The following is a 24958-nucleotide window of genomic DNA, read 5'->3' on the forward strand; positions in this document are numbered from 1 at the left end:
CCCCAGCTGTCCCACAGGAGAGATAAGGACTGATTGTTTTCTACTTCACTTAAAACAAATCTCCTAAAATTGCACCATTTATTCTTGAAAGGCCACCTGTGCCACCTTGCAAATATTCTGCTTTGAATGCATCTACTTTTTGCATTTCCCTATCCTCTTATTTTGAGGGTTGTTTGCCTGCAAACAGGATTCTTGTTTCCTTAAACTCTAGAGCATCTCCTGCTCATTCCCCTTAAAGTGATAATGCTGTTGTGATGTCCCAGTTGTCTGTTATAGAAAGAATTTTGATAAGTCTGAGGAGTCTGAGTTCATGTGAGGAATATGCAGCAGGAGTGTTTGTTTAGCACAAGGCACATATTAAAATGTTAGGTTGTATCTCGATTGGTCAATTAAAGATTGCCCAACTTTATAAATATTATTTTGCCATATTTGTCAATAGAAATTGAATTCTAGCCCATTCTTCAAACTTTAGAATAATGCACACAAACAGGGCCTGGAAATCTGTCAGTATTTGGATATACTCTCCATGGAGCAAGGGGAGTGGCGTGTTCTGTTTCCAGCAAGGGGGCAGTGCACAGAGCTCCTGAGCTTGGCTGTCAAATTTTAATGTATCTGGGATACCAGGTTTGAACACCAGACTTGGGGTTTCTCCAACTTAGGTCTTGTGGTGAAGCAGGAGCTTACTGTTGCAAGTTGCACATGGGACATCTTGTTTGAAGTACAGCTGTTTCCATGAAAGTATGTGGGAGATCAGTAATAGTCATTTTGATGAAAAAGAGTTCCTTGCTGCTCTGTATGCTTGCATTTCATGTCAGAGGCATCTGTACCGTGGCTGACTGTTTGGAATATCCTGGCTTGTTTGTCTTTTCTTTCTCTTTGAGTTGTGTAGCTGTTTGAAAGAGTCTCTCTCCAAATAGCTTCCAGTTGTTCTTTGCCTGTCTGTTCTGTGCTCATTCCTGTTTTGATGAGAAGATGCCACTCTAAACCCACAGAGCAGTATGCAAAAATATTCCTTGAATGTACTTGTTTCAATTGTGGGGGAAGCATGCATTCTGACGACATGCATAACAAATTATAAAATGAAGGAGCTAAACAAGTGGCTTTGAAGCTGTTGTTTTGCAGGGTTCAAATTCTCCTTAATTAAGTACCTCTCCTTAAAGTCCAGGTACCCTTCTCCCAAACTGTGATCGTCCCTCACCCTGTCGGTATAAATAAAAATTACATGCTATTTTTTAACTATCCATCTCACTGTATAGAGTATATAGATATACTTTCTCTATAACTCAACACAAAGGCTCTCCTGTGTCTATAAAAATAGCTGCTTTTGTGTGATCCTGCAAGTAGAAACGACCATACAAAATTCCAGTTGCTTCTACTTTTTAGTGTATACATTTGAGTAAATATAGTTAAAATGCATTTTGAAGTACTACATTTGAACAGGTGTTTTCCATTCTCCTAGAGGCAATTTGCCAGAATTGCTTATAAACCGGATCAGAAAGCAGTACCACATAGCCCTAGTCAGAAGGCCCTAACATCAGCCACAGCACTTTAATTACATGGAGAAGGGGTGGCCAACCTGTGGCTCTGGAGCCACATGCGGCTCTTCAGAAGTTAATATGCAGCTCCTGGTATAGGCACTGATTCTGGGGCTGGAGCTACAGACGCCAACTTTCCAATATGCCGAGGGTGCTCACTGCTCAACCCCTGGCTCTGCCACAGGCCCTGTCCCCACTCCACCTCTTCCGGTCCCCTCCCCTGAGCCTGCCGTGACCTTGCTCCTCCCCCCCCCCAAGTCTCCTACACGCCAGGAAACAGCTGATCGGATGTGCGGGGAGGGAGTGGAAGGTGCTGATCGGTGGGGCTGACAGTAGGCAGGAGGTGCTGGGAGCGGGGAAGGGGGGAGCTGATCGTATTACTGTGGCTCTTTGGCAATGTACTTTAGTAAATTCTGGCTCCTTCTCAGGCTCAGGTTGGCCACCCCTGACATGAAGTGACATGATCTTTAAGTACAAACAAAAACTCAATACAATGTATAATGTAGCCTTCTACAGCACAGGTTTTCCATGAACAGAGACACCTGACTTAATTGCTGAGGCCTGCTCATTAGTAAGTGTTGAGCTTTATGCCAGTGTGCTAAAGGGAAGATACACAGCTTGATAGTTGCCTCCCCGTGCTGTGCCAGGTGATCATAGAAACTTTGAATATGCCTTAAAAACTGTCAAAGTCTAGTGAAATCCTCAGATTTCATTAACTACTTCTCTAGTCTTTCACGTGGTGTTACATAAACAATGCAGATAACCCTAAGTACAGATAACCAAACACATAATTTCAACACATAGTTAAGAGTAAAGTCTTGGCAGCTGAGAGCTGCAGCTTCTCAGACTGTGGAATGTAGTCATGTAGCTTCCTATAGCCGGGGAGTGCTATTACCTTGGTTTTCAAACATGCCCAGTTTCTGATTGAGCTGGTGTTATCTGTGTCTGACAGATTGCATTCTTAGAGAGGGTGTTACTGGATGAACTTCTGATAGCTCTTCATTTCACTAAGTCCTTGTCTATACTGCAGAGTTTTGTCAACAAAAGGCAGCTTTTGTCGACAAAACAGTGGATACGTACATACTGCAATGTGACTTTTGCCAGCAAAAATACCCTGTTTTGGTGACAAAATAAAACCACCTTGATATGAGAGACAAGGGTTTTTGCACAAAATTTTTGTCGACAAAGTGCCAGTGTATACACCATGCTTGATTTTATCGCTTTAATTGGCGTCCAGGAAGTGTCCCACAATGCCCTTCCTGACCGCTTTGGTCAGTAATTTGAACTCCACTGCCCTACAGCCACATAAACAACCATCCACCCCTCCCCCTTAGAAGCCCCAGAAATTTTTGAAATTCCGTTTCCTGTTGGCTCGGCATGGAGAGGTCTCATCACATCTTCCCAGGCGACCATGACATCTTATCGCACCAAACACTCTCCCATCTGGACCACTGCGGAGCTGCTGAATCTGCTCAGTATAGGGGGAGAGGAGGCTGTGCAGTCCCAGCTGCACGTGAGCCGTAGGAATTTTGATACCTAAAGGCAGATCACTAAAGGGGCTATGATCAGGACATGCTGCAGTGCAGAGTGAAGATAAAGGAGCTGAGGCAGGCGTACCATAAGGCGAGGGAAGCAAACCATCACTCCAGTGCTGCACCTAAGACCTGCCAGTTCTATAAGGAGCTGGACACTATCCTCGGTGATGACCCCACCTCCATCACCAAGAGTCCCATGGATACTTCGGCGGGCCTGGAGGCGGCAGAAAGAGGACCTAACCCGGAGGATGAAGTCATTGATGAAGAGGTGGAGTTAGATGATGTTGAGCTCCCGACGGGGTGGCCCAGTGGGGCAGGCAGGCAGACAGGCACTGTTCTCCACTCCGGAGGGGTCTAGCCAGTCTCAGCAGTTGCTCTCTTGTGAGCAGGAGAGGAGACACCTGGTAACTGGCTGTGTTTTGTGTAGCACAGAGGGGTTCAGGGTATAGAAATGTACAAGGCTGGCTGTGTTTCTGGGTGCTGGATATTTCCCTTTGCAGCTAATCAGTTCGGTTGAACAGGGTGCACACCAAGATCTCATGGGAATCCTCCAGAGAGATCTCTAGGAAAGTTTCCTGGAGGTACTTGGCAATCCTCTGCCAAAGGTTCCTTTGCAGAGCTGCTTTGTTCCTTCCCCATGGTAGGAAACTTTCCTGTGCCATTCGGTAATCATTTGTGCAAGGACCAAAGTGGCACACAGGCAAGCAGCATAGGGACCAGGGCAGAAGCCACAAGCATGTAGTAGATGTACCCTCGCTTCCCTGCTTATCCTCAACAGTGAGATATCTGCAACAATGACCCCTGCCTGTGGAAAAGTGTGAAAGAATTTTAGAATTTTTTCCCAAGTCGACTGCACCACAACCCCTGCAGAGTGCTCTTTTCGCCATGTAGAGCACCCCCTGCCCCAGCCAACACTCACCATGCTTTGGGTGTTTGTCGAGATGTGTGCTTGCCAAGAGTCTGTAAGAAAGTGATTGTTTGGTTCTAATAAAGAAAAAAGTTAATTGTAGCTTCTTGCAGCCTCTGCTCCGTAACAGGGAGGGCTGGCAGTGCTGTTCTCTTGTATTCTCTCTGCCATTAAATGAGGATTAGTAAAAATGAAGAATTTCCAAATTACAAGTGACTTAGTGAAGTAGAGGGAGAGAGTGCCTCCCCTTTTGACAGCAAGCTGGGTGGGGATGCATGCTTTACTCAGTAAATTGGACTATGTTCCTAATTAATTTTTTGTTTTAACCTTTTTGATCTGCAGTTTGTTGAGATTTTGCTGTCCTTGAAGACGGTGTGCTGGCTCACTGTCTGCAGGAACAAGAGAGTAAGAGCTGGAATCCACAGTAGGGAACAGAGCAGAAGCAGTTCTGCCATGGCAGTCCTTATCCCTTCTCTCCCCTGCTGACCTGTTTCCAGGTTTTGTATGTGTTTCCTGCCTGCTTTTCCATAGACACTGAAGAGCAGTGGAAGGGTAAAGCTGCTCCCGTGTGCATTTCCTCCAGTCCAGCTAGTTGCTGCAGAATAAAACAGTTTAACCCTTCCAGAGTTGAGTTTAGAGGACAAATGTGAGGCAGACTGTAACATCCCAGACCTTGGACAAGAGCCACTGACTAATTAAAGAGGCCTCCTAATGGTCACTGGAATGTATCTGTCCTACTTACCCTGGGCAGCAGATGAATGGCACATAGAGGCTGATTTTAATTTTGCATTTTGCTATCCAAGTGCATAATCCCTTTAATCCTTCACTCCATGGATGATGTTTTTTGTTTCTGTTGTTAATTAAATGGAGTCTATACAGCCTCAGTGACTCAAATTTTAGGACAAATCTGTGCACTTAAAGAAGCAGGCTGGCCCAGGTCTTCTCAGGCAACATGACATTTAAAAGGACACTTTCAAGGTTATTGCATAGATGAATTGGCCTTTCCTGGCAGCCATCCGTACAGAAGCTTCCCTTCACCATTCCAGAAGTGGATTCTTATTTATCAAATAATTCTTAGTATTACAACAAATACTAATAAATCATCCCTATGGTGTCTGATTTACTGCAGGGCTGATAGTGATTGGAGTGGAAACCCTGCCTCCCTGAAAGGGAGATGATAAACAAGAGTAGGGACCGAACCAGGGTGAAGAGAGAAGGTATTTGTGCATCAGTTTGTTTATCATGGGGCACACAGCAAAATGAACCTTACCTGCTGTATCAGGGATGCAAGAATTAGCAAGGAGTGAATTTGGAGTGGGAGATAGGGACACATCCACTCCTGGAATTTTGAAGGGGAGACTTACAGTACAGGGTCACTCCCCAAGAAGTCAGTGTTTGGCCTCCTATCCTTGTCCCTTTAATAAGTTTGTATTTTTTTTACTAAAGCTTTTAACACAGACAACACCAGATGAAGACTATTAAGATGAGGCTGGAAAATGTTAATGGGGAAGGCCCGCAGAGATGAGGTGTGGGGAGAATGGGTAAGAACAGTACTGTACCTAGAAGGGTGTATTGCCTGGTGGGGCCTAGTCTGAGCAGCTCTGCCAGATATTGGGTTGTGGCTGGCCAGCCTTTTTCTTATGGTTCTGTAATAATGGGAACACATCTGGCCTTTCTTTACTTTTAGATTTTTATAAACAGGCTCCATGGTGAGCTCTGTGCATCGTCGTTCTATAAAAACCCAGCTGGGATGATGCACGGGGAGAGCGTTGTCTCGAAGGCAGCCAGGACACAAGATGTGTAGGGTGGTCTAAAAGTTAGTTAGGAGGGACATGTGGTTTTCTTCAGGGAATATTAGGTTTTAGTCTTACATGTCACAGGGGCATAAGTAAAACATTTTTATTTGGGGGTGGTAGAATTTTGTCCACATTTAATAAAGTGAGATAAATGCATTTCTGTTCCAAACACAGTGTTTCCTTTATTTATTAATGCAATACCTAAGTGTGTATGTGGAGACAGGGGGCAAGAGCCAAACCAATCACTAAGCCCCCAGTTGTGTCCACCCATTATTATTATTATTATCTAGCACAGTGGTGTCCTGGTCCATGACTAGGGCATGCAGGTGCTACAGAAGAGGTGGGCAAACTACGGCCCACAGGCCACATCCAGCCCACAGGACTGTCCTGCCTGGCCCCTGAGCTCCTGGCTGGGGAGGCTAGCCCCAAGCCCCTCCCCCACTGTTCCCCATCCCCCGCAGCCTCAGCTCACTGTGCCCCCGGTGCAATGCTCTGGGCAGCAGGGCTGCGAGCTATTGCCGGGCAGTGCAGCTGCAGAGCTGCGGCCTGACCCAGTGCTCTGTGCTGCATGGTGGCGTGGCTGGCTCCAGCTGGGTGGCACGGCAGCCTGTCCTGGTGCTCTGGGCGGCACGGCTGTAGTGCCGCCAGCCACTGGTGCTCCAGACAGCCTGGTAAGGGGTCAGGGAGAAGGGGGGGTTGGATAGAGGGCAGGGGAGTTCGGGGTGGTGGTTGAAGGCAGGGGTGTGGATAGGAGTTGGGGTGGTCAGAGGTCGGGGAACAGGGTGGTTCGATGGGGCAGGGGTCCCGGGGGGTTGTCAGGGGACTGGGAACGGGGGGTTGGATGGGGCCGGAGTCTGGGGGGGGCATCAGGGGGCGAGAAGGGGGGGGGTTAGATAGGGGGCAGGGGCCGGGCCACACCTGGCTGTGTTGGGAGGCACAGCCTCCCCTAACAGATCCTCCATAAAATTTCAGAAACCCGATGTGGCCCTCAGGCCAAAAAATTTGCCCGCCCCTGTGCTACGGTAATACAAAATCATCATCATCATACTAGTTGTTGGTGTTCTTATCTAAATCTAGATTTGGGAGTTGTCTCATTATGTCAAACTTTTGCTTTCTTATCCACTTGTCAATGGAAAGTAATGAGTGTTCCCTGAGCCTCCCTCGGAAAGTGACTTTCAGTTTCAGCACCGTGAAACCACTGCCAAAAAAAACAACCCTCACTTGAATATCCCTATGGTTAGTGGTAGACCACATCTCGGAGGAAAAATGCTAGGCAGCAAATGATATTCTGTTGCAAGGAATAAGTTTAAAACATAAAGTGAATAATTTAATGGCAAAGAAGATTAGCCTGGAAGAGAGGTTAGGAATCTCTCTTACACTATTAGTTTAAGCCAAGAAACTGAAAGAGTGAGAGCAAAAAGCAATCTCAAGTGTCTAGCTCAGGGGTCTGTTCTCCTGACAATGGTGAAGACTAAAATTCCTGTCTTAGGAGAAGAGGTGCAGGTCCTAGTCTCCATCAGGGAAGATGCCCTTGTGCTCTTGACCTTCCAAAATACAGGTAATTGTTTTGTTGTTTGTTCTCAGAAGCAAATGCTGGCATGGCAGTCTTCTAATCTTTGAAACCACCCCACTTTATGAAAGATTCAGGCATACTCTTCATCCAGCTCATCTGATTGTATTTTTTCTCTTTCACTGTTGAGATTTAAATGTCAGTACAACTTTATTGTTGTTCAGTGTTCTTCCTGCATGATATCACAAGAGAAGAAAGGTGTCAGTATTGTGATGCATGTGGTATTCTTCTACAGGTCAAATAATGCAAAATAAGAGATCCCATTCATGTTTAGGTATCACATTTAGGAATTTGATATGGATAAATATAAACTTTTTAATCCTTTACCATTTTTTAAAAAACTCTAGTTTCCACAGATTCTGTACATTTTTGGCATTTTGGCATGCAGGAATTTTCACCACCTGTAATGGCACAAAATATGTACAGCCATCTGCAGCCAATATAGACTGATTCCTTAACTACAACATGGATGAAGTCTTTGGATTTCAGTGAACCTGCTTAAGATGTTATTTGCACAGGAGCAAATGAAATGTTTAAGAAATTGCATCAGTTGAAAACTTGGGCAGACCAATGAAATAATATTCAGTACAACCTGGCTTCTGCCACATGGTAAGCCATGATAAGCCTCTTCATGTCATCACTGGCGGAGACTTGTGCCAAAGGCTCCTCTTAACAGAATAAGTTCTTAAAGGGATATTGCCATTTTGGATATTGCCATTTTCCCCCTAAAGAAATGAGGACTCTGTGAATTGTTAAAACAGATTTCTGCATCCTTCTTAAAGGTCTTCCAATTACTAAAATATTCTGAATTAAATTCAAGTCTCAGGACACTTTTACCTGTTGTGAATGCCCACAGAGTGTGTGCGTGCACCCTGGTACTTATATTTCAGAGAGTGCATGAGCTGCTCTTTGAGTGCATCACACACATTCAGCAGAGCTAGGCTTGGCGATATGTGGTTATGTATTTTTAAATTATGCACATTGCCTGAAATAAACTGTTTTCAGGCGTTTTCTGGAATCTTTATTTCTGTGGTATAAATACATTTCCCCTTCCTTGTGTCACTGAATGGATGCTCTGTTTTGCAAATTGGATATTAGAGATTGGACCTGCTGTTAGGGAGCACAATGTGAACTGTAGACCTACAGTTCACTGAAAATAATGTGCTTTCATACCTTGGTGAATGCACACTTTCAGTCAGAGGTTTGCCATGTCCATGGAACCTCCCTGAACATGCTCAATCAGCTTAATTAAAATTAAAAAGACAAGATGTAACAACAGTTAATTTGTTTTTAGTGAGATGTATTTATTTTTTTGCAAGAAAGGAGTGATTTTTTTCAGGAGGGGGTTGGGTGACAGGAGTTGCATGTGTTAATTGTGGCCACAGTGTTTGTGTACGTTTTTTCATCTTCTGGTCTTGTATATCGCTACATGGGATGGTTCTTATATGATTCAATATAGGAAGCTTCTTTTCCTCCACTCTTCATATTTTCATAATGTGACTCAGAAGGCAATTGTATTTGGCTTTTTGGTGGGATTTTAACTTTTGAGACAATAGAATTCAGGACATCTGGTGTTGAACTGAAGTGCTTCTGTCCCTGTGTGCTGAAGGACTTTTTCCCCCCCTCTTGTATATTCCCCTCTTTTTTAGGGTCACTGTCTTTGTTTCACACTCTGATTCAAGAAAGTGAAGTTGTGCTTTAGAGATTTGTGTACAGAGTGAACTTGTTTTTTCAACTCCACTTTGGGTGGCTTTGGGTTTGGAAAAACGATCTTGTAAATACTAAAAACTTTGTGTTAAAAGTGCTTAAACTACTTAAGAATCTAAGAGTAAAATTTTCAAAAGTTCTTAGCTCCTTAGTCACTTAGGCACTTTTGAAAATTTTACTGAAAATTTTTTGGTATAATTTATGGTATACCATGTTTGTATTTCACTATGCTTCCGTTGTTCATTCTATACATCATGCAGTCTTGCCATAGATTAAGAGTGAATTCAGGCATCCAAGTGTCTGTCACTTTCAAAACTGGGACTCAGCTGTTTTTGAAATTTTTACCTTTTATCTTGAGAGATCATTATTGGCAAAGTTAGACATCAAATATTCCAAAGTTAGACATCAAATTGAAAATTTGGTGCAATTACTTTTACATTAATCATTCAATATTCAGTACATTATATGAGAGTTCTTGTCACTGTGTTGAAAAAACACAGTTAAATAAATATAATTGTAATGGTTTATTTGTCTATTGATGGATTTTCAGTTTACAATATTTGTCTTGGTTTAGAATCAGCTGTACTTTTGACCTCTGTCCCAAGCTAGGGAGTGTTGTGTATGTGATTTGGAAGAGACCACCTCTAAGGCCTTGACATCTGTATTGTCAAATAAGAACCAATGATTGGGCTAAGTAAAGCCATTAACTTTGGTTCCTGCAGACATACAAAACTACCTAAGGCTTATTGTCATTTAGCAAGCAACCCTGTGAACATCATACAAATAATATGCATTCTTCACAATATTTCTCATTTCTATGTAAATGTGTACTCTACTTTTAAAAAGTCATTTAGAAATTACATAATCAGTGGAAATAATCCCTCTGTATGCTTACAAACCAGTCTAATGTTAACTTTAGGTTAAATATCATAACATTTTCTATGTGAGAAAGATACATTGGTGCAGCCTAAGGTGTGAATTTAAACTGATATAGTTAAACTGCTACAACTGTCTGGATGGACACTCTAATTTCAGCTTGCGCATGGCTTTTTTCCGTGTAGCTTTAGTTGTTAGGGAACAGGTTTAAAAGTTTAAGATAAATTGACATAATCTATGCTTAAACTGAAATTAGAGTGTCCGCACAGGGACACTGATTTACCTAAATTGGTTTAAAAACTGGTGCAACTTTTCTATATAGACAGGCCAAATCCCCGAGTACTATACATGCATACCTTGAAGGCAATCACATGAACTGTTTAACATAATAATAATACTTATGTATATAGTATGCTACATGTTCAGAGCACTGTACAGACATTAACTAATCCTCGCAACACTCTGGGAAATGAGGGAGGGGGTATTATTATTATCCTCCCTGTTTTACAGCTGAGGAAACTACAACAGAAAGGTGAAATGACCTACCCAAGGCTACACAGTGAGTCAGTGGCAGAGCCCCTGACTCCCAGTTATGTGTGGAATACATTAGTGTATTCAAAGATTCACTCTGCATCTTGTTTAGGTGGGTGGAGGATGTGTGTGGGATGAGGACAGTAGACGTTATTAATAGATTTTGTGGTTTGCTTATAAATCAGTCTGTTTCTTCCACGTGAGTAATTCTTTTTGGTGACTATTCATATGCTTAAAACTGTTATTACTATATAATAAGTACACGCCTTTATGGAAATGGCTTCATACATAGAAAATATTGTGCAAAATAATTTGATTGCACCAAAGCAAATCCAATATCCATAGTTTTGTTGCTATGAAAGGAATAAAGTAAAGACCACAGTATATTCACGGAGAATTATTTTTTGAATTATTTTCTCTTTTATTCTAGCATGCTGAAATTGCAGAAATTTTCTTGGTTCTTTTGATATTTTCACTGTAGATGCTGCCATTCTCTGCATTTGAGCTGTTCCGCTAATGCCTTTAACTTTAATCTGACTAATTTGCTTGCTTGTTTTTTGCTTTTTTCCCTCTTAAAAATACAAAATAAATAAAATATTTCCTCCTCTTCTTGCTCTCAGAAAAATGATTTACTCACAGCAAATTATAGAATCCTATATAGACTGGACTAGTGGCATAGAAACACAAGAGTGGGTTGATCTGGATCTGCTCTCTTGGCCTTAATCAAGTAGCTTCTTCAAGTTAGGAGGAGGAGACCATGTAGAAAATCATGCCAATCCCAACATGTTGTCTTTCTTTGCTTGAATGTGATGAACAAGGCTGTTGTGAAAATTTGTTTATATCTTCTGTGTAACCCTTACTACCTTCACTTTATATTTGCATGTATATACAAGGGCATGCCAAACTTTCATGTCATTGGTACAACCAAAGAGCAATCGACAATGAGGAAGAGGACGATTATTGCTTCAGCCCTAACAGTAATACTAACAGCCCAAATGCAGCTGATGGCAGGGGAGGATGATGCAAACCAGAACAAGACCATAGCTGGAAATATTCAAAAGAGCTTCTCAGTAACATTAATTCAGACTGTGCTGGAAATGTCACCTGAAACATGCTTAGGGAAAGCTGCCATTACACTAGACACCAAGCACCGTTCAGGAAAGCCTTTCTGAAGAGGACTAGAGCCTGTGAAACAGCTCTGTGGAGGGGCTCCAGAAACTCTCCTTGCAGCTGAGACGGGGAGATTGGGTTCAACTGCAGTAGGACAAGGAATCAGGGAACACAGGGAGAAAAGGTATATAGGAGACATTTCTCTAAACGTCCTGGGGAAAGCCAGCTCAGACAATGAGAACTGTCCTGAACACAGCTCCAGGGCCAGAAGGTAGGTCTCACAGTCAGAGTCGTCCCTTGGGTAGGGCGAATCAGGGCGACCACTCCGGGCCCCGCATTTGGGGGACCCTGCGGGCCAGCACAATTGGCCAGCGCAATCAATCATAGAATCATAGAATCATAGAATATCAGGGTTGGAAGGGACCCCAGAAGGTCATCTAGTCCAACCCCCTGCTCAAAGCAGGACCAATTCCCAGTTAAATCATCCCAGCCAGGGCTTTGTCAAGCCTGACCTTAAAAACCTCTAAGGAAGGAGATTCTACCACCTCCCTAGGTAACGCATTCCAGTGTTTCACCACCCTCTTAGTGAAAAAGTTTTTCCTAATATCCAATCTAAACCTCCCCCACTGCAACTTGAACCTCCCCCACTGCAACTTGAAAGTCCCAGAAGAGACTAATCCATCACTTCTGTCCTGGGCCCCCTGGTTCTGGGCTCTGCACTTTGGGGGCCCCCGCAGGCTGGTGCGATTGGCTGGAGTGGTTGGTCCCAGAAGAGACGAATTCGTCACTTCCGCCCTGGGCCCTGCACCCCCCCCCCCCGAGGGATGGCCATGTTCACAGTAGAGCCAGAGTAGGGTGGGTCACTCACATCTCCCTTTTAGGAAAGGAAACTCTGGCCTCAGATCAGGTACTAGTAATTAGACGCATTGGAGTTTAACCTTATCTGGGATTTCTTATTAGAAAATGCAGCCTACAAGTATAACTAATGCTACCCATGCAAAGACACAATGGTAAAAGAGTTTGACCACCAAATAGTGTATCCCAATGGGAATAATAGTTTCACTGTTTATTATTATTCATATATTTGTATTACAGCAGCACCAACAAATCACAGGAATTAGAAACGGAAAATGCCATTTAATACACTCTTGTAGACCATTCCCCTTTGGCCATGTTAGGATTATTCCCTATGTATATTCTTTGTCTAGTCTTGTTTAAAATGTACCAAGTGATGGTGCTTTTGCCACTTACTGTGATAGACGATTCCACAGCATAATAGATCTCGGTGACAGGATTTTCATTTTAGTCATCACATGTTCAGTAGCAGGGGGAGTGTATTGGGCTTTGGGAACCCTATAACCTTGAGGAACTGAATTCAGTGGATACTGAGGGAAGAAAATCAAGTCAAAAACTTCCTTTTCTTTAATTAGAGGAACAAGAAAATCATCACCGCTTCTCTCTCTGCTCTTCTTGAGTGATGGAGGGCCAGTCCTGTTTCGCTGTGTTTATAAAAGCTTTTGAAAAAAGAAAAGGAGTACTTGTGGCACCTTAGAGACTAACCAATTTATTTGAGTCAAAGGATGCTAAAGCCAAATGCAGTGTTTGTTTTGGAAGGGAGAATTTTTGCTAAGCTGGTTGACTTGTGTTATTTCTCTTTGGGACCTTTTCCCAGTTTTGTCATTGTTGATTATTCTTTGATCCAGCATGCTGAGATTGGGAAGTCTTGGGATTCCCATTAGTAATAGCTTCCTTTTTGACCAACTCTGCTTTTCTGATGGACCCACCTCAGGTCTCTTTCAGTCATGTTTGATACTTGTGATTTTGCAGTTCTGTTCACATGAGAATCCCCAGCAGTCTTGCAGCACTAACCCCCTGAAATGGCAGATGGCAGAACTAGAACTTGGGAAACAGGAGCAGTTCCTACAAAATGAAGAACTGTCTTGGAGACTGCAGGAGGAGTAGTGGACTCATGCAGTAGGTGAACCTTGAGCAGAAAGGGAGCACATTAGACCTTAGCAGTGGTGTTTCTCAAATTGGAAGTTCTAATTTGATTATATTTTTCTATGGGATTGTGTGCTACACACAATCCTATCTCCATTATCTAAAGTACATATACCCTTGAGTCCATATACAGGCCACCGTGACAGGCTACTGGTTAAAACAACTTCAGTATCTCAGAATATTAAGATCTGTTTTTAATAAAACCAAAAAAAGTCACTTTGCATAGAAATAGCATAGATTTCTCCCTTTGCCCCTTGGAGCTGTTGCTGCTGCCTGCTTTCCATTAGTATCTCTTACTATTGATTCTCAACAGACTTTTTAATCTATTCTTCAGAGAGCAAGGAGGAACCAGGAATGCAATGACAACTATCGAGCAGCCCAGGTGGCTCAGGATGAGGTAACAGGCTAAATGCAAGCTGTTCACATTTCTCTCATTTGTTTTTCTTGGCAGTTAGAAAATGTCTTCCTGGCCCGAGTGTGTGTGTATAATGTGGGGGATATCAGGGCAAAATTCCAGGACTGTGGAAGAAGGAGGTGGCTCTTCCTTAAAAATACTTCAAAAAAAGGGGAAACGCACTGCTTTCTTTAGCTTCCAAAGTCAATGCCACTTCATGGCCCAGTTGTTGGCATCTGAACAAATAAGCACCAAACCCTTGAAGACGTATATGTTGCCCCTGTAACATGCTGTCACTTCCTGGATGAGTCAGACAGATTAGGAAAGTGAAAGCCTCAGTTCACACACACAGGTCCAGACCCCATGGTAACTGCAGTAATAGGGGAAAACATACAGCACAATATGAGTGTAAAATGGGGTTTGAATAAGATGTGAAATCTTGTAATGGTTGCCCAAATCTGGTGCTGGCTTGAGATGCAACTTGTTCCTGGATGTCCTGGCAGCAGCTGTTGCCAAGTGTTCCTTCTGGTATCTTCTTATTATTTATTATTTGTATTATTGTAGAACCTAGGAGCCCTAGTTCTAGACCAGGATCCCATAGTGCGGACGTGGCCAACCCGCAGCTCCGGAGCCACATGCGGCTCTTCAGAAGTTAACACGCGGCTCCTTGTCTAGGCACCGACTCTGGGGCTGGAGATACAGGCGCCAACTTCCCAATGTGCCAGGGGTGCTCACTGCTCAACCCCTGGCTCTGCCACAGGCCCTGCCCCCACTCCAGCCATTCCCATTCCCTCCCCTCAGCCTGCCGTGCCCTCATTCCTCCCCTGTCCCCCCCAGAGCCACCTGCATGCCATGAAATAGCTAATCGGCAGGTGCGGGGAAGGAGGGGGAGGCGCTGATGGCCGGGGCTGCTGGTGGGTGGGAGGTGCTGGGAGCTTGGGCGTGGGAACTGATCGGGGGCTGCTGACGTATTACTGTGGCTCTTTGGCAATGTACACTGGTAAATTCTGGCTCCTTCTCAGGCTCAGGTTGGCCACCCCTGCATAGTGCTATACGTTGTACAAACACAGAATAAGAAAATGGTCCCTGCTCCAGAGAGCTTACAATCTAACACAAGAGACAGACAGATACAGACTGACTGGGGACTACAAGGAACAGAGAGACAATATTGGTCAGCATGAGAGGCAGTGGGCTCAGCACACCAGTAGCCTAACCATTGCCAAGTTTTTGTAGGCCTCACAGCAAAGTAGAGTGTCAAGGGAGGATTTTGAAGAAGGTTGATGAGTTAGTTTTACAGGCGTTTACCAAGAGCTTCTCCCAAGTGTACAGATCAGTATGGGAGATAACAAAGGTACTTGTTTGAAAATTTTAACAAGTGAGTGATAGCGGCCAATTGGAGATAGGAGCTGACTCAGAGAGGAGATAGCTAGGAAGGGGATAGGTTGTGAAAGGTCTTGAAAGTGAAGACAAATAGCTTACGTTTGATGCAACAGAGAAGAGGGAGCCAGTAAAGGGATGCAGAGATAGGGGTGACATGGTCAAAGTGACAGGCTAGGAAAATGATCATTGCAGCAATATTTCAAATGGATATCAGTGGGGCAAGACTGCATTTGTCAAGGCTAGAGAAAAGGATTGAAGTATGTTGCAGTAGTTGAAACACAAGATGATGAAAGCCTAGACAAGAGTTTTAGCTGTGTGGATGGATAGAAAAGGCTGTATTGTAGAGAGATCATACAGAGAGAATCTGCAAGACTTACACATAGCCTGGGTGTGAGGATCTAGCAAGAGGTCTGAGTCAAAGATGTCACTGTGGTTACAGGCCTGAGGGTCTGGTGGAATGGTGGTGTTATTCAAAAGTGATTGAGAAAGTGGGGAGGAAAATTAAGAGCTCTGTTTTAGCATGTTTAGTTTGAGTTGATGGCTACATATCCACAGGGAGATGTCAGAGAGGCTGAGATTTTAGTTTGGAGAGAAGGACACAAGTCTGGGCTAGAGAGGTAGATCTGTGAGTCATCTCCATAGAGATGGTAGTTGAATTTATGTTTGTGGATGAGATTATCTGCCCTTGGGAAGCAGGTTATGTCCTTTCCTTTCAGAGCCAGAGCTCACCATGGTTACTTACGCATTGTCATCTCAAGGCTAGTTGGGTACACTTAAACTAGTTGGAAGTAGCAGCTAGTGAAGAATCAGCTCCCCACTTACTAAGCAATGTTTCCTGCTAAGAGCATATCACAGGTTAGCTCTGCAAGGTGCACTAGCTGCCAGGTGACTTCTGATTTCATGCTATTGGCTTTGATCTAAAAAGTCCTAAATGGTTTGGATCCTACCTGCCTGAGACCTCCTCATGTGATAAACCAGTAGTTACAGTTGCCCAAGACGCCCAAGCTAACAGCCTCCTGGTTTAAATGGGACCAAACTAGTGGCAGGGTGTTTCTCCGTGAGAAGTCCTCGACCCTATAACTCCCTTAGCACCTTGGGTCACCAAAGGCCAAATTTGGTGACTTTATGCCAAAAGTCATGTTCCTCTTGGGGTGAGAAGATTTGTTTGTTTTATAGCTGTCCGTGAAATCCTGTGTAATGCACCTTGACCTGTGATAGATGCAGGGCTGTCTTTCTGTTGTAGGCAGTAGTTAAAGACAACTACACTATGAAATTAGGTTGAATTTATAGAAGTTGATTTTTAGGAAGCAATTTTATACAATCGATTGTGTATGTCCCCACCAAGCGCATTAAGTCGGCAGAGTGTGGCCACAGTACTGTGGCTAGGATCAACTTTCGGAGCGTTGCACTATGGGTAGCTATCCCACAGTTCCTGCTGCCCATTGGAATTCTGGGTTGAGCTCCCAATGTATGATGGGGCAAAAACATTGTCATGGGTGGTTTTGGGTACAGTTGCCCCTCCCTCCGTGAAAGCAACGGAAAACAATCGTTTCACGCCTTTTTTCTGTGCAGACGCCATACTGTTGTCAGTTCCTGGGGCTTTTCCTGTCTACCTGGCCAGTGCATCTGAGTTGAGAGTGCTGTCCAGAGCAGTCACAATGGAGCACTCTGGGATAGCTCCTGGAGGCCAATACCGTTGAATTGCGTCCACACCACCCCAAATTCGACGCAGTGAGGTCAATTTTAGTGCTAAACCCCTCTCTGGGAAGGAGTACAGAAATCTATTTTAAGAGCCCTTTAAGTCGACAAAATAGGCTTGGTTGTGTGGACGGGTGCAGGGTTAAATCGACCTAACGCTGCTAAATTAGACCTAAACTCGTAGTGTAGACCCGTGTTTGCATGTCTGTATCTCTGTCCAGGATGCTTTTGGACCTTTAAAACCATGTTTATGTGCTCAGTGAGAACTAACATTCTTTCACACTGTCTCATGACACTCTAGGAGACTGCTAGATATATGCAGAACCAAGAACTGAAAGCCCAGTGGAGATCCCATGAGACAAACCTGGAGACAGAACAGTGATGAGGGGAGCAACTTATCTGAGCCAAGGAGAAGCAAGGACAAGAAGGTAACATGTTAAGTGTCTACCACTTGGACAAAATACTCCAGGTCACAAGAAGACCTAGCTAATGAAACTGAAGACCGTACATAGAGTCCTCTGTGCTTTTATAGCAGCAAAGAGTCCTGTGGCACCTTATAGACTAACAGACATATTGGAGCATAAGCTTTCGTGAGTCCCATGCATCCGACAAAGTGGGTATTCACCCTCTAAGGCTTAAGCTCCAATACGTTTGTTAGTCTATAAGGTACCATAGGACTCTCTGCCACTTTTACAGATCTAGACTAACATGTCTACCCCTCTGATACTTGTGCTTTTATAGTTACAGCAAACAAAATAACGTGGAAATCTGTCCCAAGGGTTCTATCCTATCTGTCCCAAAAATATTTTTGTAAGGTAGGTGCCGGAAACAAAATTCACCGAAGGGCTTACTGACCAGAGAAGAGGAGATGCCTGACAGATCAGGGCATCAAAACAAGCTGTGGAGGTTAGTATAGGAAAAATAGAAATTAAAAATAAGCAAAATGCTTGAAAGTTTCTCTGCTCCTCACCGGTTCAAAAATAAAATAACCCTTCCCCTTCATTTTCCTACAAAGCAATCTCCATATTCTGGCAAGCCCTGGTTTTGCAGCTCCACTGCACAGTTGACACAATTACCAGCACAGCTGTTCACAGTAATCACAAAGATGTAATTCACATAATCTAATGCTGTCCATGCCAAGTGGAGTCAAGCTTCAGTGCTTTATTCACTGGAAGAATTGGTGATGTTCTATTCTAAAGGAGCTCATGGGAATATATCGTCAACTGGTAGAACCAAAGACTCAGGCAGAAGGGACCCAACAGGAGAGTGGGGTAGAAAAAAAACAAGGAATTAAGAGAAACTTCAGCCACATGAGGAGCTGGTAATGCTTGACCCTTTTCTCTCTGAGGGGTAGTGAGGAATCCAAGCAGCTGACCTCTGTTCAAAGTTCTCCAGATGTACTGAAGCAACAAAGAATAGTTTGAGCTGTGGCATGCATCTAATTGTCTGGCTCAATAAGTAGAGGCCTGGACACTTCTTATATGGATCTGGAGGAGAGAATAGGAGTTGAATTGGTCAGCCTGGTTAATGGCTACAAATTTATTTTGATAACTCAAATTCTCCTATTCCTGAAAAACTCTGTTTCAAATTAAAACCTTAAATTGGTGCCAGCCATTGAACTATGCTACCCTAATAACCTTCAGGTTGGAAGGAGGGCTGCTTAACACCCCTAACATTTAAAGGTTTAATGTGGATGTCATGGTAGTAGACAGAGAGGTGATTGCAGATGAGATCATAAGGCTGAGAGTGCTTGTAGCCAGGGGCGGCTCTACCAATTTTGCAGCTCCAAGCAGTTGCTGCCGAATTGCCACCGCCGCAACAGCAGCAGAGCTGCTGCCGAAAGCCGCTGCAGCAGGAAGAGCAGCAGAGCTGCCGCCGAATCGCTGCCGCAGGACACGGACGGCCGCCCCATTCTAAATGCCACCCCAAGCACCTGCTTGGAAAGCTGGTGCCTGGAGCCGGCCCTGCTTGTAGCCTCTTACACACACTTGCTCTCTAGCTGTGGTGGTTAGCTAACAAGCTCACTGGTCTGAGCGATACCACCCCCAGAAGGAAAGATTTCATCACATAGTGCCATTGGGCAGACACCTACCAGAGGTTCAAAACACCCACATTGAGGGAGCAGCGGTGTAAAGCAACCTGCAGCAATTTCCATTATGCAGTCAATGGCTGAAATGAATTCTAACATTAGCTGTGGGATGAAAGAAATATTGTCTGAAGTATAACTGTGTAAACTATTTATTTGAATTAACTTAGAGGCCTTAATTCAGAACCAGCCCCCAATTTTCAGACCCCTTTAGTCTCTGACAAAGTTGCTAACATTATTAGAGTTCAGCAGTTCCTCTGAACTACATTAAGGTTAGTTTCAAGAAAAGTCCCATGAAGTATTTACCTTTTAAGGAAAAACTGTTCATTGTTGTATCATTACTTGGGAAAGGTAGGGGATCTTTCCCCATTCCCTGCTTCATTTGGGATGAGCTCAGACATGTGAATTTCAGCTACTGAATTACAACTTCCTTAAATGAATAAATAAAAAATGCAGTTGGTCCAATAAAAGATATTACCTCATCCACCTTCTCTCTGAGTAAAAAATGAAACTATAATGCTGACAGCCAAATGCGGCACAGGACAAGGAGTGTCTGTTTACTATGATCATCCAGGGGATTGTCCAGGGCAGTGCTGTGGGTAGCCATGTGATCTAAAATGGACAGTCAGAACATATGACACATGCTAGTACTGACCATGGTTTGCTCCTGGGAGTGATGCACTTTTGGATCTGGGGTAGCATGTGCTTATGTTCCTTTGCCTTTTGAATATCAGAAGCCAACTCATACAACTGTGTGGCAGAAGGGAAGGAGTATCATTATCACAAAAGGAGAGGGATTTCTTGAAGCTGTGAGTAGGATTTGACATGCCAGAGGCTTCTAGCTAGCATTTGCAAAACATTATATATTACAGGTATCTTTCATAAGTTGGTTTGCACCCAGTGCCTCTACGTATTGTACTGTGCTGCTCTTTGGTGTATCCCAAGGGACTCAGTAACACTGGCTTTTTTCCAATACATCAGAAGTAACAAATGTGGCTGAAATGAAATTCTTTGCTAGCTCTCAGCCTTTGGCTCATCAGGGAGGCAGCATGGTTTTATGGGCTGCATTCTTACTCGAGTTCAGCTGCTGACTTGCTGGGTGGTGTGAGACAAGTCTTGAACCTCTCAGTATCCATTCCACCATCTATAAAATGGGGATGATAATCCATCTCTCACTGGGATGTCATGAAGATTAATTAGCTAACATGCATAAAGCACAGTATAAGTAACATAGGGTCAAAAGTTTACCTTCAAAGAGTTGGCAGGTTACAATTCAAGTACAATGGTGTGTTCCTAATACCAGTGGGGGGATTTCATGAATCTACACAAAATTATAAGGACCAAATTATTCAAGCTTGGTCTCACTATAGATCTTAAAAACCTTCCCCCTTGGTCAATGTACACCACAGAGCTGCGTGTCTGTCTTCTGTCTCATGGATCAAGTCAGCATAAACTCTTGTTATTGTCTTAATATAAAGAGGTATGGCTAGATGCTGAGGAACCTGGATTCCCCAGTCAGAGGTCAGACCCTGGAAAGGTCAGACTTCCCAACACAAGGAGGCATCATAGACAGAACAAAGTAGGTGTTTTTATTCAGACTAGTAATCTCTTATATGTATATATTCTTGACTATTTTAGGGCCTTGTATACTTGTGAGGGAGTAAAGTTTTAGAGCCTTGTGTAGAAGAGTTATTTTCCAGCTAGTGCAATGCTCTCTCTATCTGCAATGGGGTCTCAGTTTCATAACAGTTCAAAGGGCAGTTTGCGGAAATAAAGATCCAAGATATTCAATGATTTTCCCAGTACTTTCCCTATTTAAGCTAATGTACAATGTTGATATATCAGTCACTCAAGGTAGATAAAAGAACAAGAAATACATGATACAGTGTGTCCAGAACTTAACGTTGCAGCTGAAATGTGTTCTTGTAACCTCCATCTGAATGTATTAGGGAACAAATCCAAATTTTGATATACCAGCATTCCAATTTCAGGAGATACTTCTGAATTCTGAATAATCAAAGTTTACCTTAAAGAAGTTAATCTATATTATAGCCCACCACCAAATAACTTGAATGCAGTAATAGAGACATATATGGGACATGGTAATAAGATACCCCTGAATGTTCTTCTAGGAGGTATGAGGTGAGAGTAAGAGTCACTCTTGCTGTAAGAAAGGACTGAAATAGAACGTACAAGTTTCAGATCAAGATTGCCCAGATAAGAAATGACTAGCTGTCTTAGTTCTGTAAACATGTATGTTCAGAAACTGTCTTCAGACATTTGGAGAAGAAAACTTACAAATATGAAATCCTACAGATGCAAATAAAAAGACAAAAGTATGTAAATCTGCTGTAACATTCAATGTTTCCACAGGCAACAATTTCCTCGAAATACTGATGAAGATCTGGACCCAACTTTTAAGTCAAAAAAGACAGAACCACCTGCTGAAGTGTTTGCATCCTGCTCCCAAGGTAATAATACTAGCCATGCTTAGCTCCACAATCTCATGCTTAATAAAGCCTGCTGTCCTCTCACATTCCAGTCCATGCAGGAGTGGTGTTGGAGTCTCTCTCTATTTTTTCTATTACCTATATAAAATGAAATCTGAGCCCTCATTAACCTAATGTTCTTACTATCCCACATGTGCCATAGTTTGTGGTAGGTCCACTTATGTACAAAGTCCAATGCTCACACGTCTCTTATGATAGGATTCCTCATCAGCACTGGATTGCTAGTGTACAGTTGGTAAATCTGAAGAAATTATATATGGGGAAACAGTAACTGTGCCTGTAAACAATGACTTGACAAAAATTGGAGGAGTGATAAAGAGGATAGGTGACTGATACATAGCAATCTGGATCACTTGGTAAACTGTGCAAGCAAACAATATCTGTTTTAATATGATTAAGGGTAAAAGTATATATTTAGGAATAAAGAATGTAGGCCATACTTACAGAATGGTGGGGGTGGGGGAGACTCTACCCTGGGAAGCAGTGACTCTGAAAATGATGTGTGGGCTGTGGTGGATAATCAGCTGAAAATGAATTCAGTGCTGTGGCCAAAAGAGCTAATGCAATCCTGAGATGTATAAACAGGGAAATCTTGAATAGGAGTTGAGAGGTTATTTTACCTCTGTATTGGGCACTAGTGTGATCACTGCAGGAATACTATATCCAGTTCTGGTATCAACAATTCAAGAAGGATGTTGATAAATTTGGAGAGGGATCAGAGAAGAGCCACAAGAATGATTCAAGGATTAGAAAACATGCCTTATAGCAATAGATGCAAAGAGCTCAATTCTATTTAGTTTAACGAAGAAAGGTTAAGGTGTGACTTAATTACAATTTATAGGTACCTACAAGGGGAACAAATATTTAATAATGGGCTTTTCGGTCTACCAGAGAAAGGTATTATATAACAGGAGCCAATGGAAGTTGAAGCTAGAAAAAATTCAGATTGAAAAATAAAGTATAAATTTTAACAGCATAATTAACCATTGGAACAATTTATGAAGGGTCATGGTGGATACTCCATCACTAGCAATTTTTAAATCAAGATTGGATGGTTTTCTGAAAGATATGCTGTAGAAATGATTTTGGGATAGTTCTGTGTTACACAGGAGCTCAGACTCGATGTTCATAGTGGTCCCCTTCTGGTCTTAGAATCTCTCCCATTCTTTCAAATAACACTTTTTAAATGAGGAATTTACACCTGTAACCCAGGACACCTAGTGGCTCATTTTAGTCCTCCTGCCATTTCTAGTACAGCTGGAGTTATTCATTCTATTCCTTCTTTTTGCAGCTGCCCAGTCACACACTGTTCCAGTTGATAGCCTCTTTGATTATCAGACCTGCCTTTATTTCACCGACCAAACGTCAGCCTGAAAAGCTAGGACACCAAAAATCCAGGGACAAGAAGGAAGGCTGTAAGCAGCAGTGAATCCTAGAGCCTACTTCCTCTAGCAACAATAAAATATATTTCTTCGTCATAGCTGTGAGTTGAATGATGACTCCTTCTTCCTGTCTTAATTACCAATGGCCAGATCTACATAATGCAATTCCTTCTCTGTTCAAGGTTTGCTTTATTACTTTGGTGGAGCCTTTTACTGAACTCAGGTGAATGCACAGAGGTTGCTATTCCTGTGTGTTAATGGACATTGAATCATCATAGTTGCTGTATATTAAAATTCAGTGATTAAATTAAATTAAATGAAAGTTTAACTCTGGGAGAAGTAATTTGTCATGTTGTTGTTAATACAATCAGGGATGAATCCAAAAGTCTGCATGTCACATTTTTCCAGGATCTTTAGGGAGCAAATTGTTTCAAACAATTAGATGTACCATCATGAATTATTGAGTCAAACCGTGATGCTACTATTGCAGTTGAAATTCAACTGTACAGTATATTACTTGTTTACCTGCCAGTGGGATTAAATCTGAATTCCTTATTTCATCTTGTTAGAATTAAGACTTCAGCATAGCTGCAGTGAGACTAGACGTGCAAATTAATTGCTCATTATATTTTCCTCAATACTGCTTGGACAAACTTACCTCATTTTTTTCAGAAGAGGAGAAAATGTCTTGAAAATATTTTCCAGAAAGTATTGAAGAAACTAAACTTGAAAAGATGTGAACAATAGCTTAACATTTCTCTTGAAGACTGTCATATAAGTTGAGGAGACTACATGTGATACTGCAAACTGCAGCAGACACTTCTGACCTGCTGAAAGGGAAAGGAGCTTTTCAGCTGTGTCTACTATATACATGATGATAAATGGGGGTTGTTCAAAAGTGCCATTATTTCAGAAGAACAGGTGCTTCTCTGGGATCTAGAGTGAGAACAGGCCATTCATTGTGAATATAGTAAAGGCAGGTACTACTGGAATATGTTCTAGGGAGTACATGAGCCCATGGCTAAAATTTTAATATTTTATAAAAAGACACTTTACAGATTACTATTGATTATTCAAATGCTGTAAAAGTTTTGAGATATGTTAAATATATTTGCTACAGATATTGTTCACTTGAGATTACCTTATTTCCTATAGAGTTGTTTTTGACATGGAGCATATTGAAGTGCAAAGCACATTGTTTAAAATTGGTGCTGTTTTAGTTTTGCACTTTCATGTGTGTTCATTTTCTGCTTCTTGCACCTTTCATAAAATCCAGTAGCACAGGCTGCTGTTCAGCAGTTCTGTTGGCAAATAAGAACGTGTCCCTTGTAGGAAATGCCCTGGTAGTGTTCTGAACCTTCCTTTGCGTTTGTACCATGTGTTAATTTCAAGCTCTTTTTATAAACCTACTTGTAGATATATGCATTATGCCCTTCATATTTCAAGTTAAATAAAATAGAAGTTTTTAAAATGGAAGTTAGCCAAAAGAGGCTCACAGCTGAACTCCTTGGCCACTTGTTTCTTTCACTGGCTCTGGTTTTCATTCTTTTCTACAGCACCAGAATTGACTAACTAAATGCCCCACATACTAGCCTTTAATTTACTGGCAGAATACTTATGTCACAAAGTAATTTCTACAAATGTTTATTCTTAGAAACACTTTCTACTAGAATCTGCCCCCTAAACTGTCAAGCCCTGTTGAGTCAATTTACTAGCTGAGGATGTGCCCCAAGGACTTTATATTTCAGTTCAATGGAATTTTATATGGAGCTTAAATGCTCAGCATAACACAGAGGACACAAATCAGGTGTGAGAAGTAAATGTCATTAAATCAATCATACGTGGAGAAGAGTTATATGTGAGCACAAAAGATTCTCTCACCAATCGAAGTTGGTCCAATAAGAGATATTACCCCACATGCCTAGTCTCCAAAAATCAAT

At 42.5% G+C, this 24958-nt stretch overlaps 1 protein-coding gene across 6 annotated transcripts; it reads left to right on the forward strand.

The window, feature by feature from the left end:
• Window positions 1–2950: 2950 nt before the first annotated feature.
• On the forward strand, window positions 2951–24579 carry LOC144929537 (uncharacterized). Of its 6 annotated transcripts, XR_013634819.1 has the most exons (8): window positions 2957–3338; window positions 4320–4382; window positions 13903–13965; window positions 17342–17468; window positions 17782–17946; window positions 20605–20705; window positions 21500–21597; window positions 22928–24579. XR_013634819.1 is itself a non-coding variant. In XM_078849316.1 (5 exons), the coding sequence occupies exons 1-4, from the start codon at window positions 3108–3110 to the stop codon at window positions 17420–17422; spliced, it is 438 nt and encodes a 145-aa protein (XP_078705442.1). In that variant the 5' UTR covers window positions 2957–3107; the 3' UTR covers window positions 17423–17468; window positions 17782–18749. The 6 variants fall into 6 exon arrangements, 2 of the variants coding, with proteins under 2 accessions (XP_078705443.1, XP_078705442.1); XR_013634820.1 differs by lacking the exon at window positions 17782–17946; XR_013634821.1 differs by lacking the exons at window positions 17782–17946; window positions 20605–20705 and having other exon boundaries at window positions 2958–3338.
• Window positions 24580–24958: the final 379 nt, after the last annotated feature.

This window comes from Lepidochelys kempii, chromosome 18, assembly GCF_965140285.1.
Source record: "Lepidochelys kempii isolate rLepKem1 chromosome 18, rLepKem1.hap1, whole genome shotgun sequence".
Classification (NCBI taxonomy): Eukaryota; Metazoa; Chordata; order Testudines; family Cheloniidae; genus Lepidochelys; species Lepidochelys kempii.

Bases quoted from the DNA above. Each gene is read 5' to 3' on its own strand.
- LOC144929537 (XM_078849316.1), top strand. From the start codon at position 3,108: ATGCTGCAGTGCAGAGTGAAGATAAAGGAGCTGAGGCAGGCGTACCAT. The intron at 3,339-4,319 runs GTGGAGTTAGAT...TTTGATCTGCAG, and splicing joins ATGAAGTCATTGATGAAGAG to TTTGTTGAGATTTTGCTGTC. The intron at 13,966-17,341 runs GTAACAGGCTAA...ATGACACTCTAG, and splicing joins CCCAGGTGGCTCAGGATGAG to GAGACTGCTAGATATATGCA.